This window comes from Pseudoliparis swirei, chromosome 13 (assembly GCF_029220125.1).
Source record: "Pseudoliparis swirei isolate HS2019 ecotype Mariana Trench chromosome 13, NWPU_hadal_v1, whole genome shotgun sequence".
Lineage (NCBI taxonomy): Eukaryota > Metazoa > Chordata > Actinopteri > Perciformes > Liparidae > Pseudoliparis > Pseudoliparis swirei.
Window position 1 is genome coordinate 4,270,249 of NC_079400.1, and position 20,131 is coordinate 4,290,379.

The window sequence follows — 20,131 nt, forward strand, 5'->3', positions numbered from 1 at the left end:
GGGTGTTCGGTATGGTAGATAATGTTTATCACATCAAAGATCACTCCTTCACCTCTAACAGATTTAGACATACACTTAAGCCACACAAAAAAGTAAAACAAGTCCTTTATTATACCATTTGCAGCATATTACAAAAAACAAAGCATTTTTTCCCCCCAGTTAAATAAAAACGAAGATCAAACACAGCAGGACGTACAGTGGCCGTTTACAAAGCGTGTGTCTTGGTGTCAAGTCTTTAGTGAAAGTAGGACAATTCCTTTACAGATATGTGTTATGTGCAATCATTTCCCCAGTTTTCATGGTCACTCACCAGAAGATGCTTTCAAAGACACAAAGTGCTCATTCATGAAACATTTTGTTTTTCCCCTTTTGATAAATTAACATTTTACAAAAGTAGTTCAATTCATACTTTATGTGAAAGACCTGAATACCTCAAAATTGTATCTAATGTACAATAGCTGAATTTCAACCTCCAGTCTGGTTGTTCGAGGAAAGCCAATATTGAGTGACACTTAAATCATCATGTTTGTTTGTCTGATTTTTTTTTGAAGATATGCTTTGTAATGTCAAACAATTGGACCGATTTGTCTTTTAAAAAAACTTTTTAAAATGCCTAAACATAACTTTGGTTTATCTTGAGATGACAACGATCCTTCTTATTCCAAGTGAATCTTGAAGGACTGTAAAAAAAAAATTGTTTTTAAACTAAGGTGCAATACTCAAGCCAGGGAACGTAATTGAGCACACTTTATTGTGGCCTAAAACAGGCAAATGCGGATACCATTTTTGTGAGTAGTATAAAAAACTATTGTTGAATTTGAGAAAATATCACACCAGCTGTTACTGCAGGTTACCTAACGAGCTTCTGTAATGCAGGAGTCCGGTTTTAAAATGTGTTTCGAGTCAAGTACCAATTGTTTTGTACTTTTCTATCTGCTGTAGTTTGCATTGGTTTGGGTCTGCTCAAAACTGAAGTTACATCTGAGTTTAAATTATTTTTCAAAAACTAAATCTAAAAATATACTTCCCCTTTTTCTCAGTAAAAACTACTTCCATTTCCCAGAATCACCCTGTGAAGTTTCCCCAAGGCCATCGAACCAGGAGAGTACATATACATTAAGTGAGATGTGTAATGCGGCCTGACTCATTTAGGTGGTCACATCTGGTAGCGTGTATCTTCTGCGACGTGGGGATTACATGGACATATGTTCAGGAAGCACATAGGAGATGTCGTCCCAGGGGTGGCGGTACAGACCCTGCTTCAGCCTCTTCTGGTCCAGGTAATGTCCTAATGCGAGACAGACACGAGTTAGATATCTTGTTTTAATAAGACTTTGAAACGTGGTGTCTCCATCTGATTGTCACTCACCAATAAAGCCCATACTACGTCCAAGGACAAAGATCCCATTTAGTGCACCGATCTCCACAAACTCGTCAGCCTCGTCTCTGGAACCAGTTCAACATTCATGTGAGAAACAATACAGGACAGTGTGCTTGGAATCTACACAGAAAACACACAGTGGACCTTTGGCATCTGAACTCTTTTAGTTTGATAAAGGGTTTACAAACATATCATATATTAGCATGCAGAAATGTGTTCATCGACATCTATAACTTTATTTTCCCAATCAATAAATGACAATATAGTAAAACACAGTTGATATAAAATATGTTACCGTGTGAAGCCACCACACGACCTGAGCAGGTCGACAAAGGCAACACCAATAAAACCGTCTACATTGAGGATCAGGTTGGGTTTCTGAAAATAAGAAAGTCAATCAATTTATTTAAATGTCAGAATAACGTAGTTGAGCCAACTAGTTTGTCATGTGTCTATGCTAAAAAATAATAATAATGAAAATGTCATATTACAGATGGTTACTTATAAAATCTTTCATTTGTTGGCCGCTAGTTTTAAGTTTGAGTTTTAAGTTACAAAAATATTTTTGCCAATATGAACATGAAAAGGAGATAAAGTTAAACATTACCAAGCTGTCAAAGACATTTCATCAGTTTTCTTCTTTTAAAAAAAAGGGAGAAATAATCAAGTTTTCTTCACTCTTGCCCCGCTAGTTCAGGTGACAAGTACCTTGGAGGTGGTGATCTTCTCTACGTCTAGGGCGTAGTCGAGTAGCTGGGTGGAGGGGAAATGCTCCTTCACAAAGTCCTTCAGAATCTGCACCCGCATGTCTGGGTTGTCGATCTGAAAAAAAGAGACAAACTTTTGTTTCTTGTAATTAAAGCTCTTAACTAAACCTACGTTTTTTTTCATATTCATCCCAATAAAGAATTATATTAATTCTAATTAAGAATTATTCAGAGATTAACTTAGAAACTGTCTACCATAATCTAAAAATGTCATATCCTCGAGTCTGGTGGGAAAAGCGGAGCACTGCCTACTGATTTGACTCTGTGTCCGATGCCCATGATCAGCATGCCATCCTTCTTCATCTTGTTGACAAACTCCATGGGCAGCATGCCACTGTCAAACGCCTTGCTGAACATCTTTGCAGCTGCATCCAGAGCACCTCCAAACCGGTCCCCCTGGAATGAATGGATCAATCATATTTCAGTACAGAAACAATAGTTTTAGACACTCAAAAGTGGGCAGTAAAAACAAGATGGGGTTTTATGGTTTGTTGAATTTGTGTCAGTGTTTGTATGCGAGCAGTACTGACGATGGTAAGCAGGCCGGAGGTGAGGCATGAGATGAGGTCCTTGCCAGCACGAGTACAGACGATGGTGTTGTGTGCACCGGAGACGGCCGGCCCGTGATCAGCCGTCACCATCAGGCACATCTCAATGAACTGGCAGGCGTATCGCGGCAACCTGAACAAAAACACAGCGACGCTGATGCCACTGAAAGTCGTACTTCTCGTTGGCCTCGAGTCTTCATACCGACCTGCGTTGGAACCAAAGCAAACCCAGCACTCCTCCTAAACCCATCTCCTCTTTAAAGACCTCAGTGATGGGCATGCCGGCGTAGATGAGCTCCTGGCCTCGCTCGTCACAGATGCTCGTCATGAACGAGGCCGGCTTACGGATCAGACCCAACTCCTAAGTAAAACAGATAGAAGATGGGTTCCAACACACCGGTAATAAACAGAGGGACAACGTCTGAAGCAGAGGTCAGGACCGGCTTATACGTCAGCCGATACATAACAGGAAACTGTCGTACAGAAATGCCACTGATATGTTGGAGGTAACAGAAACCCGATTTGTGCAGCAGAGGTCACGTACTTAGGAAGTTATTTTTGAACTGTTAAGTGTCCCGCTGAGTTATTACCAAGGCCACAATTCTGCAATAAAGAAACTGACCTTCTGTTGGTTTGTGTCATGTGTCTTTGTTAAAAAATAATGAAAATGTCATAATACAGATGGTTACTTATAAAATCTATTATTTGTTGGCCGCTAGTTTTAAGCTCCACAAATATTGACCTAAAGTCCTACTATACAAGATTTGACGATCATTTAATTGCCCCGTGGCTAAGACAGAATCTGTTGAGGAGTAATGATGACTTTTCTCACCCTAGCCCAAGAGTAATCCATCGGCACTGTTGGGGGAGGCACCTCCTGGGCAGGAATAATGGTACCATTGGCCACCAGCTCATCATAAACGGTCCTGTTTCACCACGAATTCACAAAAGCAGTAAGAAAACAAGTCCGACCAACAATTTAATGATAAACTGGTCTGTGAGATGCATTTCTCACTTGACGACATCCCCCAGCTCATCGAAGCTCTTTGGTACATAAGCGCCAGCGTCCCTCAGAGCCTGGTTCTTGGCTACAGCCGTTTCTGACGCCTGGTTGGCACAGGCCCCTGCATGGCCAAACTGAACCTGGAGATAGCAGTGACATGTTGAGCTTAACGGTAACCACGACAACAACAACCAAAGCAGGTTTGTTTTCTTCACAAGAAAGGCCCAAACCTCTGAAGCGAACATGGCGGCGCAGGTTCCGATACACCAGCACACCACAGGCTTGGTTATCCTGCCTTCTCTGATGCCTTGGCAGATCTTGTACTCCTCTGTGCCTCCAATCTGGGTAGTCAGAGTAAAAGAGATGTTAAAAATGGATTTTAAAACATGTGCCCATAGATGAATCGTATTGAAGACATATGAAGTTAATTAAATAGTTATCTGAAAACGTAAACAGTCTTGGAGCTTCTCCCACCTCTCCCAGCACTATTATCATCTTAACGTCTGGAGTGTCCTGGTAACGTAGGACGTGGTCGATGAAGGTGGAGCCTGGATACCTGGATGAAGAGAACAAGAGAGCTTCAGACGACAATACGCGTCCGTGAGATGCATCACCTCGAAATCACAAAACAAATAACTTCACAGCGAGCCGTCTCTCACGTCCTCGGCAAATATTTTCAAATCGGCTCTCGTACCTGTCTCCTCCGATGGCAACACCTTCATAGACGCCGTCTGTCGTGCGGGAGACAATGTTGTTGAGCTCGTTGGACATGCCCCCGGAGCGCGACACATACGCCACGCTGCCGGGGCGATAAAGCTTGGAGGCCAGGATGTTGTCCAGCATGCCGCCCGTGTTGCCGATCTTAAAACAGCCAGGCTTGATGCCACCAACCTTGGAGACAGAAAATAATGGGTATCAAATGAACTTATGGGATCCAGTTGAAATTGCTCATTTTCTGCACTCTCGCTCTCAATAATAGCTACATTTACAGTCTAGTACAGTTCTCTTTTTACCTTCGCATTGAAAATGCAGAAGGTTATGTTTTGATCGCCGTGTATTTATTTATTTATATGCGTGTTATTCGCAAAACTCAAAAAGTATTGAACCGAATCGCATGAAATTTGGTGGGATGATTGTTTATTATCCGGGGACCAGTTGATTAGATTTTGGGATCGATCGGGTCAAAGGTCAAGGGTCATGAACAGGTCAAAATCTTTCGCAGAACTCAAAAAGTATTGAACCGAATCGCATGAAATTTGGTGGGATGATTGTTTATTATCCGGGGACCAGTTGATTAGATTTTGGGATCGATCGGGTCAAAGGTCAAGGTCAAAGGTCATGAACAGGTTAAATCTTCTTGAATCACATGGAATTTGGTGGGATGATTGGTTATTATCCGGGGACCATTTGATTAGATTTTGGGATTAATCGGGTCAAAGGTCAAGGTCATGGAAAGGTCAACATCTTTTTTTTTACCATAGCACGATACATTTTTGTCCAATTGGCATGCAACTAATGCCAAAATGTTCATAATTCAATGCCCAATCTTGTGATATGCGAAGGTATGCGCTCTACCGAGTGCCCGTTCTAGTTTTCCTTTTGTATCTCTGCTGGTTAGATATGGCTTCATACCGTAGCGGGGCCGATGATAGTGACACTTTTCTCATCAGCCATCTTGATTATCTTCCTCGTCTGAGCCTCAGGAATGCCCTCAGCTATGATGGCGATGGTGTGGACCTGGAAACACAATTAGATAAGTGAGCCGACTGAATGCCGTACGTTAATGCAGTGACGTAGGGGCTTGGATGTGAACACATTTGACACCGTGTGTTTCTACCTGTGGGAACTGCATGACCTCAATAGTGCTGTCGAAAGCCGAGCGCAGTGAAGCAAAGCTAATCACGACGTCCACCTCAGGGTGCTTCTTCATGGCATCGGCCATGTTCTTATAAACCGGCAGCAGGATCTCCTTGTGGCCCCAGTAAAACTTCTGCTTGTGATCCCCACTGGGCAACACAGAAGTGTGAGGTAGAATATTATATATGCATACGTACAAAAACATTCTATTTCAACTTGTTAACCCTCCTGTTACCTTCACATTTACTAACATATTTTACCCTCGGGGGTCAATTTGACCCCAGCAATTAAAACCTCCAGAAAATTATTAGAATTAATATTGTTTCCCAAGTTTAAGTGTGAGGTACTTTATGTTTGTTTGTTGACTACCTAAATAGCCCTTTAAATATATAAAAAAGTTGATATTTACCTTCGCATTGAAAATGCGGAAGGTTATGTTTTGAAAGCCGTGTATTTATTTATTTATTTGTATGCGTGTTATTCGCATAACAAAAAAAGCTTTAAACCGAATCGCATGAAATTCGGTGGGATGATTGGTTATTATCCGGGGACCATTTGATTAGATTTTGGGATCGATCGGGTCAAAGGTCAAGGTCAAAATCTTCTTTTTACCATAGCACGGTCAATTTTTATCCAATTGGCATGCAACTAATGCCAAAATGTTCATAACTCAATGCCCAATCTTGTGATATGCGAAGGTATGCGCTCTACCGGGTGCCCATTCTAGTTCTTATATGTTTGACACAGTGAAAACAGCCCGGGGTCAAATTGACCCAAAAGAACACCGACGTTAAACATTGAATGGGGTCAAATTGACCCTAAAGGTAACAGGAGAGTTAAGAGTAGTCTGATCGAACATATTTCCTCTGTGGACATATTTTTGTGACCGCGATAGTGCACAATCACAAAACTATACAGTTGCAAAACTAACATCAAATATGTGCATATGGGGTTGTCGGAAGACAGATCCATGATATCTACAGTGAAACAATCTATAAAGATGATCAGTGGAATATAAAGTATTGCAAGTCAACTCATTTCAGATCTCGGAGAACCTACGTGAAGGGGTAGACCATGGCTGCCACAGAGGGTTCTTCCCGGGAGCAGACGTAGTCAAAGTCTATCATGCCTTGCACGGCACGCGTCTGCATGCCCCAGACTACGGCCTTGGTTTGTTTTCTGAAGAGTGTGGTTGGTTTGGCTAAAAGAACAAGAAGGCAGAAAGAGAGTCAAGTTAGAGCTAGAAGAGAAAATCACCACAGGTGAGAGGAGGAGGAGGGGCTCGGGCAAATAGCAGGATGGGGACAGTGACAGGCAGAGCACAGAGAGAACTCACTCCGAGGACAGAGATAAAGGAGGTAGAGAAAATAAATCTTCACTATTAAAAACACCGCTTCAAAAGGAAGATCAAGTTTCTCTTTGTGGCTGCAGTTTGCTTGAATTCAGATTATGTTAATTTGCGTTGTAATTTGGGCACTACTGACAAATGCTGCCATTTCATCCAACCGTGTACAACTCAGTTCCTCTGAAAATCCATTATTTGATCCACCTCCAGGTCACACATTAGAAATTAATAAATTGGGGTTAACATTTCAAGTGGCACCAGTGTTAGTGGTAGATGGTTTGGAATTGGGGACATCAAGTTAGATTGAAAACTCCTTCCGTTCACACATGGTACTAACAACTACAAGTGCAGTTGCACTCGGATAGACGACTAGTTCACTAGTTACGACTGCTGTGTGCTCAGTAACAAGCAGGAATACCACAAGCCTCGACTGTGGTTGACAAAGCCATGTAATAATAATTAAATAAATAAATTTCAACACAAAGTCAAGATAACAAATGCAACCCAGCAGTGGTGCAAGACACAAAGATAAGAACCTGAAAAGTATTCCGTGTAAATTCCAGAAAGTCAACATGTTGGTGTACGATGTGTTTTGAAGCATTTGTTGTCAAGTTAATCACCATTCTGGCCACACACTTGTTTAAGTCCTCCCAAGTCTCTCCTCTCTGTCCAGAATAACTGCCTTTTGTGGTGTTCTGGGATCTGATTCCAAGGAAGTTGTGCACAGAGCTATCATATATATACATACCCTTTAACAGAGGTCTGTAAAGTGACGAGTCATGCTTTACAGGGTTTCTGCAGGAATCACTGCAGAAATGTCTGAATTTATTCAGAGATTTGAGTTTAATACCTGTGTGAGAATCAAAACCGGCCAAATTATGAAAACATGACTGAAAGCCAGCAGGGTTCTATAGACCTCCATGTCGGTTTTGATGTGGAGCAAATGTTGAAATGTTTGATTTCGTCCGGCTGTGGGTCTTGGGTTTTGTCTCGAGGTATCCCTACAATTTAATTAAAGAAATGTCCGCCATGGTTTATTTTCACGATACGCGTGTGGTGTGCCAAGATAATTTCCCAACGTCAATTTGAACATACATTTGTTAAAGAAGCATTTCCATCCAGAGACATAAAACAGCACTAGGGCTGCAACTAACGATTATTTTGATAATCGGGTAATTATTTTATCGATTAATCGGATAAAAAAAAAATAATAATGTTCAACCCTTTATACAAAACAGGGTCCGGACGGTCATGGAAAACCTGGAAAAGTCATGGAATTTTTAAATGGCTATTAGCAGCTCAGCGCTGATTGGCTCTCACAACGCAGCGTTCCGTCCTCTTCCTCTCCCTCCGCTCTGGTTTCCCCTGCGCCGCTCAACTCAACTTTGTTTATACTCCGTGACTTATTGAGCCCCGTAATAATCGCGCGACACAACGAATCGAATAATAATGAAATTAGTTACCAGCTATTTTAATAATCGATTTGTTGTTGCAGCCCTAAACAGCACCCCTTAAAAAAGGTGAGTAAGCCACCATAAGAATGCGAAAGAGGACATACTGCGGAGAAACATCACCGAACACACAAAAATGGGAAGGCAGGGGGGGAGTGGACAAAGGGCGGAGGACAGGTTGTTCACACCCTTCCATACCTCCGCTGCAGCCTGAAGAGGCTCGCGCTTCTGTGACCCCATGGGACAGAACACAAAATGTGACAAAATGATCACAAGAGAAAATAATGAGTGCATATTTTTCTTATTCATTGAACAAGCTTCAATTCATTCTGTGTAACATCTCTGAAAACACTTCATAAAAAGCACAACCGAAGAAAGACCATGCAAAGCTCAGCTGCTGCAGGAGCATGTCTTAACTGTGAAAAGCGATCTAAAAAGGTTTCGTCAATTAAAATCATACGTCCACATTGCCTGTGCTCGATGTTCTAAAACTAATGTTACATTCACTATTATACCACTAACCCTGCACAGCACACAACTCAAGCCTAAAGATCCTTATATATATATATATATATATGAGTCTAAGCCTTGGAAAAATAGTTTGCTTAATTTGTGGATTATCTACAATTCTTTCTACAGTTTTTAATTATTCCAAAGATGAAGAAATACAAATATATAACTGCTGAAGACGCACACACGCAAACACGTGCACACACCCGCACACGCCGAGGGGTGAGAATAAAAAGAGGCAGACCATTGTAGAGTGTGTGAGCAGGCGAGCGCAGTGTCGGCATGGCACACCTATCACTTACCTTTCCAATCACCTGTGACCATATTCTTCAGAGGCCACAGTATAGAATGAAGAGAGTCTTAGAAAAGAACGAGCATGAAAAAGACGAGGGTGAGTGGACAGTTTGTGCAGCAAAACAGGAGGAGGTGGGAGAAATAGAGAAAAAAATTAAAATGCAAAATCGCAGCATTTGCAAGGAAGAGTGAAATGAGAAAAAGCAGAAGTGTGTGAGTACATATGGAGTGTTGCTGATAATACGCAGTAGGGAGGCGAGTGCTGCCGTCTTAATCACCTGCTGGAAGACCTGCTTCAGACGTTTTGGCCGGGTCGACGTCGCTAGACGTTCTGGGTTCGGAGAATGAAGAGGTCCTGGATGTAGTTGGAGTCTGGTAAAGAAAAGAAACCGAAATCATTTTCTTTAACTCTCAAACATTAACATGAGACAAGTGGATTTACAGGACGGTGGCCATCTTAAGCAGTACGACGTGTGTAACGTGTGTCAAAGAGAGGCGGGAGACCTGCAGACCATCCTAATTTTCCCTGAGTGGGTAACTGAATTAAAATACCTTTGCACTGTTGCTGGCATTCAGGAGGAAGTTGGCCGTGTGTGCGTCCATTGGGGGCTGGTTAGGGATTGGCCGGAGACCCAGAGCCATTCCAACAATGGCCGTCATATGGGTCTCGGTGCCAAACACGTGGATAGGGATGCCTGTGGTCTTCCCTGCAGAAAGAGGTAAACAACTTACTTTAAACTTGTTTCTAACAAATTCACTTGGATAACAAATAAATAAATGCACTCATATATGCATACAAAACAACATTATTATCCCTCTCTCCACGTGTAATCCAATAAAAATCACCTGAAAATGTCTTGACACCAAGTAACAAATGACATACTACAGTCATTCTACTAGTTCAGACTGGGCTCTTATTTGAGATCTTTAGCTTCATCTCACTCACCTACTTCCCCCATGACCCTCAGACCCTCCTGGTAGTTGGGCCCGCCACGTCGAACAAAGATGGTGACCTCGTGCTCCTTCAGAGGACCTTGGTAGTCTTTGATGGCTCGGACAATGCCCTGAGGAGAGAGGCGGGCAGGTCGACGATGTGATTCAGTCTGTGATGTTTTCAGAAATATATGCATGGGTGTGTCAGCCATGCATATATTTAAGTCACACCCCTTAAGTCAACAACAAAAACGTACTTTAATATCTCGACAAAATAGTGACGAAGTTAATTTTTCTCCTTTTTATAAAAAGAATGTGACTCCACATTTTGTTGACCACACTATGAAGGAATGGGATAGGATTTAGAGCCGGCATAGTTTATTTTCATGGTGTTTAACCCTCCTGTTACCTTTAGGGTCAATTTGACCCCATTCAATGTTTAACGTCGGTGTTCTTTCGGGTCAATTTGACCCCAGGCTGTTTTTCACTGTGTCAAACATATAAGAAATATCAACTTTTTTATTTATTTAAAGGGCTATTTAGGTAGTCAACAAACAAACATAAAGTACCTCACACTTAAACTTGGAAAACAAAATTAATTCTAATAATTTTCTGGAGGTTTTAATTGCTGGGGTCAAATTGACCCCATGGGTAAAATATGTCAGTAAATATAAAGGTAACAGGAGGGTTACACATTGAATGGGGTCAAATTGACCCTAAGATAACAGGAGGGTTAAGATAATTACATTAATGTGTTTTACCTTGAACGTGGCTGCTACATTGGTGAAGTTGGCAATACTTCCTCCGATAATCAGCACTTTTCCTGCACGGTATTAGAGAGGAGAGTTATTATGTTATAAATACATTCATGACATTGGAAATTGAACACCGTAGTGCCACTTTGGTGAAAGCCATAAAGTCTATTGCTGGCACCAGACACACGGCGCAGTGGCCCTGTGACACACTAAAGGAGCGCAAGCAGGTCACAACGGCGGCGCAATGATGCAACGCTGGTTTACATTTAGCTCGTTTGTGCAAACAAGCCCGAAACGAAGTGCCGGCTGTACCCACCTTGTGTATGTTTCTCCCGCGTCATGAGAGAGAGGATGGTTTTTGCGTAGTCGTAGGTCTGCTGTTCACTGGGAGCGCCAGAGTACTCGCCATAGTTTGCCAGCTCGTCCACCCCGCCGAGGTCACAGATGGTGTCGCTAAAGAGTGAAGGTGAACGGTTAATTACTGCGTCCCGATTCTGGCTGTTAATTTTAATCAACTCACTCAAACACATTGTGTGTTTACTTGAAGTCTAACAAAAGTCACAGAGCCTATATCTTATTCGGCATTATACTTATATAAACATCTGACGTATGAAGTATAGAGAATCTTCTGTTAGCTACACATGTTTGACATAAACCCTACCTATAGACGACTGAAGCCCCTCCTCCAGCCACCATGGTCCAGATCCTGCCACAAGGGTTCAGCAGGGTCAGCTTCAGACTGGCACCACTCTTTGCATCCAGGTCAGATATGTACGCCTCCTACAATACACCATGGTGGGAATAAGGCCAAGGATGGAGGCACACCAAGATTCAAGCTACTTATTTACTTCAGTTGCTGACTAATGTCAATGTAGGATTACAGTGCCATTTGAGACACACATACATAAACACCTGCTTTATTGTACTTCAGATCTCACCTCTGGATATGCTTCTCTGCCAAAGGGTGGTGGAAACGCCACATCACCCCATTTAGCCTTGCAGATGTAATCTGCCGTGGCATCAATCTTGGCTGCCATGTCGAGGACGTACACTCCATCTTTGGTGACGACTGGTTAAGAGAATAAAAGTTGTGTTGTCCATTAATTCAACTTTTTAATATTTTCCTCAAACAAAGATTTGTAATTCATTTTTATTTAATCAGGTATTCTGTTTGAGAAGATGATGTAAAACATGAGTACACACATTAGTAACTTGCTCCCATAAATAAATAATGCATCCACTCAAAGTACTCAATTAATTCTCTTGACTTTGTAGTAATAAGATACTTATCATATTCCCAAGAGAAGAATAACAATGGCTCTGCTTCTGAAGAGTCATAAAGTAGAAATGAATATGCACCAGTGAGATGCAAGTTATTAAAACATACCTATGGGGTTGATCTCAAGGTAGGTGAAGTAGAGGTCCTCATATAAGTTGAAGAGGCCAACTATAAAACTGGCCAAGACTCTTTAAGAAGAAAAACAAAGTTTATTAAAATCAGCACACAACAAAGCATACTAGAAAACCACATTAAATAAAATAAGTGAAGACCAGTGTTCACTTTCCATATGTAAAATAAACACGAAATAACATGAAATATCAGACTTATAGTGAGTCGATCAAAATTAGCTTCCAATGGTTGAGCCTGTGAGAAACTAGTCAAAACGAAATGTTATGCAGCATAAAAAGGGACATCAGCATGTTCTCTGCACCCTGGGGATAGTGTTTGTAAAAGGGAAAAACTAAACAAAAATCTAAAAACACTGTTCAAGGTCACAGTGAAACAGCAAGAGACTACACTGACGATAAAGAGGCTCTTCGATTCATTGGCACAAAAACATTGTTAACATGAACTACTAAAATCAACTAAAAGCAGGTATCTACGCAGTGACATTAACTATATATATATATATATATAAATATAATATGTCTGGTTAACGTGGTGTAATTGTGACAATAACCGGCTAAACGCATGAGGGGGAGCACTTCTTCTCAAAGTCTCTCTGAGGAGACGTCGAGTAAGGTGAAATTTACGGCTCTAAATCTTTCTGTGTGGATAAAAAAACAATAAATAAAAAAAGGATGTGTCCGTACTGTTTCTTTTCATCAGGAATGTGCGTGAGGAGCTTCTCCGTGACTTGCTGCTCACTCAGCTTCTCATCCACTGCAACCAACAGCCTCTGGGCCTTAGCGTCCACATCACCCACGTCCACTCCGCCCTCGTGGTGGAAAAGCACATGGTCGCCCTCCCGTGTGGCATAAATACACACGTAGAACTCCTCCTCCTGGGTGGACCAGGAGTGCGTTAGTGCCAATACGAGGATACACATTAACACAGTTTCACACATTTAGTTTGCAAACAGCAGAGCATGCATTTTCACTTATTAATAGAAGGCTGACAGGTTGGTTTGAACAACATCCAGAACATCCAGTTCCTTATTTTAAGAATACTGACCTTCACATGGGCACGTTTGTTTCACAACAAGAGACAAACAAATGCTTCACCTGTCAGTCTCAGTTTCTAACCTTAATAAAACTGTGAGATTCAACCAACTAATAAAACTGACCTAAATACAAGACGCAGAATATTTTTTGTATCCCGGCCCTGGAGGTTTCATTGATCTGCTGAGACGGTTGACTATTTGTTTCCTTTGCTAGCGTGGGTATATCTGTAATTAAAGGCTACACAAACAAGCTTGAGTTGGCTTTCAAACAAACATGATGTAGAATGACAAACACAAGCTGATGAAACTGACATTAATTACCTGCGAGTGTTGAACAAACGGCTCAATGAGGAAGTTCTTCAGCACACCCTTTGCCTTTCCGACCTGTTGAAGGCCAAACACAAAGCACAAGCACGTTAGTCTGACCTAGTTATAGACTGTAAACTACTTCCATTGCATTCTGCTCGAAGGTTTAATTTACAATGTCTTGTCATCTTTACCTGAGTGGCAAATTATATTATCATATTATTATGATGATTATTATTATTAATAATAATAATGTTCATGGTTCTTTGAAAATTGGCATGCCAGTAAAACAAACTATTGGCTCTTAAATTCCCTTTATCATGAAGTGGCTGTATGACAGGAGCCAGTTCTGCACATGTTTGTATGTACGGTGGACCAAAATAGACCGCCCTCCTCCACTGGCATTATATAACCTTTGACCTCGCCGGGTTCATACACATTTTGACCAACGGATTTCCACGACTTTAAACTAAATTTCCACAAGCAAACATTTTGCGAAATCTCGGTGTATCCATGAAAAAGTGAGAAAATGCAGTATTTAAACAAACAATAAGAACTAGAACGGGCACTCGGTTGAGCGCATACCTTCGCATATCACAAGATTGTGCATTGAATTATGAATTAATAACCAATCATCCCACCAAATTTCATGCGATTCGGTTTAATACTTTTTGAGTTATGCGAGTAACACGCATACAAATAAATAAATAAATAAATACACAGATCAAAACATAACCTTCCGCATTTTCAATGCGAAGGTAATGAGAACTCCAAAGCATACCTTAAATGACACAAATGAATGAGAGACAATAGTTTGATTAAAAGATTAAATATTTATAGTCTAACATTTGTTGATTACTTTAATTAAACTAGTGTCCCTTACTTGCAAATTCATCTGTTTGGACTATAAATAGTGTTTCAGGCCCGATGCTTCAACCTGTTGGACAACGTGAGACTCTTGAAGTCGGGACTCGGGAGCGAGCCCGAACGAGCAGAGATATGCGCCTTTGCTTTCGCCACAAGAGAATTGTGTTGCAATCTGGCTACCGGGGAACATTCGTCGAAATAGCCCGCTGGCATCTTCGGATGATGAACATATAAATATAACAAATGTCCTTGACTTTTCCAAAATTTCATTTTTTTCAATGACTTTTCCAGGCCTGGAAATAACTATTTTAAAATGTCATGACTTTCCCAGGTTTTCCATGACCGTACGAACTCTGCCTAGTTGGTCTAAACTCATAACAAGTACATATGCTGGGGCTAATGGACACAAAAGAACTGTAGCATACGTTCTCTAAAGATGTTATTCAAAAGTCAACACGGCAGTCATGTTGTTAGACAGCATTGTCATCTTCATTTACGACATAATTAGTTTGTATAATCCCAATTAGGAGCAGGGACCGCATGCTAAATATATCTAAGATGCATATTCATGTCGTCTGTGTCTGTAGTTATGTCCAAAATATCCATCATGGGATAAAACGTTTTTAATTTCAAACATTTGACAATAGATCAAGAAACATGTTTAAAAATTCAGCGATTATTAAGAATTGTTCTTGGTGAGTTGATATACTGGCAAACTTAACGCTGGTTATTTATTCAAGCAGATTATCAGCACATGAGATGATGATATTTTGAAAGGGGGATACAGACACAGAATAGTTGGTCGTTCACAAACGGCTGACTGTTCTTTGTCTGGATGACGAGACAGCGAAGTGACCGTAAAGCTGCGTTGAGACATCAGACGGTTCAGTGTCGTAACCGCATCGTTCTTCTGTTTTACTGGCGGATTGTCACCGCAAGCAACTTTACAGAGAAGTAAAATCCTTCTTCAAAGTTTTAGAAACAACTGTGGTACATTTTAGTGTGTGCTAAACCTTACATTTATTGGATTCGTTATTCCAGCTGGACTCCCTGGCTAATTTTTTCATTGTCATGAAAAATTTAAGACAGACAGACGGATGACTCACAGTGGTTTCTCTGTTGAGGTGGGATTTAAACCACTCTCGGACACCCTCCAGGTCCAGGTTGATGCCCACCAGTCCGAGCTTCCCGCGCCGTTTGATTCGTTGATCTGGCTTTACGACCAGCCGCTAAGGGGAAGCAAGTGGAACACAGGTCCGCCAAATATTAAACAGAGCCCATGGATTTGCATCGATTCTGGGGTGACAAACATAATTGATACCAGGCTAAAATATGCACATATTTCCCCATTACGAATAATATGAAAGGCTCGCCGTGTACAAGTAATACTTGCTTGTACATTTTACTTTAAATTACAAACACATACATAAATATAATGATGGTTGCACTTATTATCCATTGATTTACCGTAATTTAATTTTAAAAAATGCCAAGCTCAGTCTCAGAGATATGTGGCATCTGCTTTTGCTCATAATAGCTTTTGGTGTATAGTATAAATAAATAAGCCTTGCTCTAATTACTTCCAACACATCCACACAAACTTAGAACAGTCCCAGTCACATGCCACTGTAATGGTAATGACATTACATGTCATTTAGCTGATGCTTTTATCCAAAGCGACTCACAATAAGTGCATCAACCTAGAGTAATAACTAGAACGGGCACTCGGTAGAGCGCATACCTTCGCATATCACAAGATTGGGCATTGAATTATGAACATTTTGGCATTAGTTGCATGCCAATTGGATATAAATTGACCGTGCTATGGTAAAAAGAAGATGTTGACCTTTTCATGACCTTGACCTTGGACCCGATTGATCCCAAAATCTAATCAAATGGTCCCCGAATAATAACCAATCATCCCACCAAATTTCATGCGATTCGGTTTAATACTTTTTGTATTATGCGAATAACACGCATACAAATAAATAAATATATAAATACACGGCGATCAAAACATAACCTTCCGCATTTTCAATGCAAAGGTAACTAAGAACAACAAGAATACAGAAAGTAACATTTCCTCAACATAGTCGAACTACAAAAATACCATAAATAAGAGCTATTTAAGTGCCACTGGAGTGCTAATATGTGTTTTAATCCATGACATTATTTCCTGCAAATCATGTACACAGAGTTGCAGTGATAGACAGAACATTATCAACCTCAGAAGAATGCAACCTGAAATCTGTGGCGCCCGTCCCAGCTGCCTCACCTCTGTCAGCAGCCATGGATGCTCCTGTGTGAGGCGCTCCCAGTCGGTCTCAGCGGTGACACTGGCATAGCGGAAGCGGTTCTGCACGGCCGCCGAGGTGCAGATATACTTATACAAGAACTCTTTCCCCGTCTGCTCTGAGATGGCTTTCGCCGACATGGCAGCGCCAGGAAGCACAGGACCTTTTTCAGAGAGAGAAGCAGACGGTTCATTTCAAATAGTTACAGCATCATCACATGTTTATATTGATCAAATAAAAAAAAACTAATTATATTTGGCTTTTTGAGCATCAAGGAGCTACAGGCTAAGTAAATTATGATTTTCAAACTATAAATGAGTTACTACTTTTGAAATATCTGAAATCCAGCTACGTAAATCCAGGTGTTGTGCACATGTGGGAACATTCAATCAATAACCAAGTGACCCAGTAACACAGTGATGTTTTACAAAGACAGTGTAAATAGCCTTTATCTAATGGTTTACGCATTTGATCAAGTTCAAAGAAAAAAAAGGTAATACACAATCTGATGCCTGGATAGTAACAGTTATTTGTGCATTATATTTACACAGTGACACAATCCTTTGCTCCAAACTGTAAATATATTCTGCGGCCACATATCTATCCAGTCAACTGGCAATAAAAGCAGCTACTAAAATATAAATTATATTTTTCTTTATAAAAAAGGGAGCTAGGGACAGTTACGGTCCAAGATCTACTGATGCATCATAACTTAGAATTTCAGAAAATGAGCTAATCTTAAAAATGAATTGACATCCTCTCGGCAAAATACAGTTTACTAAGTCAACATGGCGAGTTTTTGCAGATTGTATTAGTAGTGTGAATAAATGCCTTCAGGTTAACAGGGCAGACTAACAGAGAAAGACCAAATTAAACATATATTTCTAAATTTTAAGGTTCTCGTATTAACTGATGACAGCTCAGTTCTCTTTGATCCGAGCTTCAAAGAAAACATCTTTCTGTACCTCCTATGTATCGTTTTTAGTTTACCAACTGAGCAATAGATTGGTGTCTTCCCACTAAACTGTAATCACATTTTAGAGAAGAAAGGGTATTTAATGTTAAATCAACAAACCATCCTTTGTCTTAAGGGGAAAACAGAAAAAAGACAAAACTAAGCCCCATCTCAGTATTCAGAGCAAAGATGGAGCGAGAGCACAAATGCTGAGTTGATCACCTGAATATTGATTTGCTAATATTCATTACTTGTTTCAATCATTTCCCACGCAAACAACTATGATAATCTTCTGTTTCCAGCTTCCAAGATGTAAAGATAGTTATTATTTGTGTATTGTTGTAAAGAGAGTATTTGAGTATCTTTGGGGTTTGAAGATGCAACATGGAGACAGCCACTGATCACGTTCACTTCCACGAGGCATCAAACCAAAAAGATAACCACAAACCGAGGCCAAATTCAGAGGCTTGTTTTCATTTCAGCAATCCCGTTCAACCAGATAAGATCCACGAACACAGACAAGAAACTCTTACCGCGATAATCTGCCTTCGCAATACTGTATTCGAGGAAAGGTGCGAAGGATGAGAAGATCCCAAACAAATACAAAAAGTTCCACTGACGGTCTTGACAGTCCTGTTTCCAACATGCATGTCGTCAAACCTGCTGAGCCCAACACAACGCACTAAACTATGGTTTCAGTGTGTGGAACAGCCCCAACAGGTACAGGAACTACTTTTACCACCAGCCCTCACAAACGGCCGAGATATGCAGTGAGTCTTGATGATATGCACCCTATCTCCTCTGCCTGTGTGCAGCTGATAGCCGTTTATGAGGGATGTATTACAGCGTCTGAAATACTAGCAATGGCTTTATGACAACAGCTTCTGCATTAGCTGCAGCACCTTATTACTGCAAGTCAATATGTAAGACGTGTGTGTGACTTGTAACCCTGGGGGGGGGGGGGGGGGCTAGGATTTAGCTTAGCAAGCTATCCTGTCATGCTTTCAGAGCCAGATGTCCCAGTATTTAGCCAGCCATAATCCGTTGGTCATGTCCATTGTTTGAAGCCATCTAGCCGTGAGATATGCGTCTCTCTGCAGGCTCTGGACACGGAGGAAGCTGGATATGGAGGTAGCACCATCGCAGGGGCCAGAAAGGGGCTCACTGCTTCAGACACAGCTACTGGTTGATGAGCCTGGCCGTGCACGAGCATCACTTTTCCTGATGCAACCCGCCGTCATGTTGCAAGTGAACGAAGCTCCTGTACCGAGCTACCACACCCACTCCACATCCTGAACGTGCTAACCGAGCAAGTTCAATAAATACTTTCACTCGGCTCGCTGCTCGTAAAGAAGATGCACGTTCCTAGGTAGGAGACAAGGAAGGACAGATGCTCGTCAAGGTGTGGCGAAGCCTACGGAAGGAAATGACAATGTTGCCAGGGCAGAGAGATGAGGCAGGTTTAAATTAGCCTGCGTTTGTGAACAATACCAGCTCTGCTTTCACCCACCAGGCGAGCGATGAGCCAGTTGAATCTACTCAAACTACCCGTCCAAGGTGAACAGTTAGCTAGCAAAGGAAAGCGATGGAGGAAACTCTGGCAAGATGACAGTAACTGCAGTTCTCGCAGCCTCGGCTAACCTGGAAGTCCTGCTGTCTGGCTAACAGCTGTAGCCTCACACTGCTGCAAACAGCCGCTAACGGGGTAACCCGGAGAAGCTAACATAGTTTGGAGTTTAAAATATATAGATATAATTTAGCGCAAATGGTTACCTTGTCAATGAAAGTAGCACCTCCTCGAAGTAAAGGAACCGCGTCTCGGTGAAAGACGACACAGCTGAAGAGTCAATACTTGTTCTCGTACCGGGGTCCGCTGCTGTCAGTTGCCACCTCACTATTTCCCTGTCGCACCATAATCTACCGACCGACTGCACGTAGTTTCCCGGCCCCTGATTGGTTTACACGGAGTCACGTGCTGATGTCAGTTACGCCCACAGTTTTATATTAAGAATCGACCGCAAACAAATCACGACAAAAAGTACGTTTATATTAAGTTCTGGTCAAAAATATCACCCCTCATTTTCAGAAAATTGTGATAACCTTTTTTCTTTACTGCACCAATTAAAACATTTGATAAGTGATTTACTGTTAGAACAATAATACAAGTAGATTCATTGTATTTGTTTTTTTATCTTAAAACAAATTACATTCTTAACTAGAACGGGCACTCGGTAGAGCGCATACCTTCGCATATCAAAAGATTGGGCATTGAATTATGAACATTTTGGCATTAGTTGCATGCCAATTGGATAAAAATTGACCGTGCTATGGTAAAAAGAAGATTTTGACCTTTGCATGACCTTGACCTTTGACCCGATCAATCCCAAAATCTAATCAAATGGTCCCCGGATAATAACCAAT

General features: G+C 41.2%; 1 protein-coding gene across 4 annotated transcripts; it reads right to left on the reverse strand.

Annotated features, from left to right (window-relative positions):
• Window positions 1-87: 87 nt before the first annotated feature.
• Window positions 88-19,606, reverse strand: aclyb (ATP citrate lyase b). 4 transcript variants are annotated; one of them, XM_056430719.1, is made up of 30 exons: window positions 19,484-19,606; window positions 16,737-16,918; window positions 15,568-15,690; window positions 13,610-13,672; window positions 12,939-13,129; window positions 12,232-12,311; window positions 11,783-11,913; window positions 11,506-11,624; window positions 11,161-11,297; window positions 10,851-10,912; window positions 10,103-10,220; window positions 9,709-9,863; window positions 9,435-9,528; window positions 9,165-9,221; window positions 8,551-8,580; window positions 6,616-6,757; window positions 5,537-5,705; window positions 5,332-5,436; window positions 4,394-4,590; window positions 4,174-4,255; window positions 3,930-4,040; window positions 3,712-3,839; window positions 3,529-3,622; window positions 2,903-3,057; window positions 2,679-2,829; window positions 2,401-2,544; window positions 2,090-2,203; window positions 1,677-1,759; window positions 1,370-1,446; window positions 88-1,288 (listed from the first exon to the last, which is right to left on the reverse strand). In XM_056430719.1, the coding sequence occupies exons 2-30, from the start codon at window positions 16,893-16,895 to the stop codon at window positions 1,194-1,196; spliced, it is 3,366 nt and encodes a 1,121-aa protein (XP_056286694.1). In that variant the 5' UTR covers window positions 16,896-16,918; window positions 19,484-19,606; the 3' UTR covers window positions 88-1,193. The 4 variants fall into 4 exon arrangements, with proteins under 4 accessions (XP_056286694.1, XP_056286696.1, XP_056286695.1 ...); XM_056430721.1 differs by lacking the exon at window positions 9,165-9,221; XM_056430720.1 differs by lacking the exon at window positions 8,551-8,580.
• Between the last annotated feature and the right edge of the window lie 525 nt (window positions 19,607-20,131).

What these genes read in the sequence shown, in the direction of transcription:
- aclyb (XM_056430719.1), bottom strand. Translation starts at nt 16,895, where the DNA reads ATGTCGGCGAAAGCCATCTCAGAGCAGACGGGGAAAGAGTTCTTGTAT. An exon ending in ATCCATGGCTGCTGACAGAG is followed by an intron (nt 15,691 to 16,736) that starts GTGAGGCAGCTG and finishes GCTTCCCCTTAG; the next exon opens with CGGCTGGTCGTAAAGCCAGA. An exon ending in CCGCCATGTTCGCTTCAGAG is followed by an intron (nt 3,840 to 3,929) that starts GTTTGGGCCTTT and finishes TGCTATCTCCAG; the next exon opens with GTTCAGTTTGGCCATGCAGG.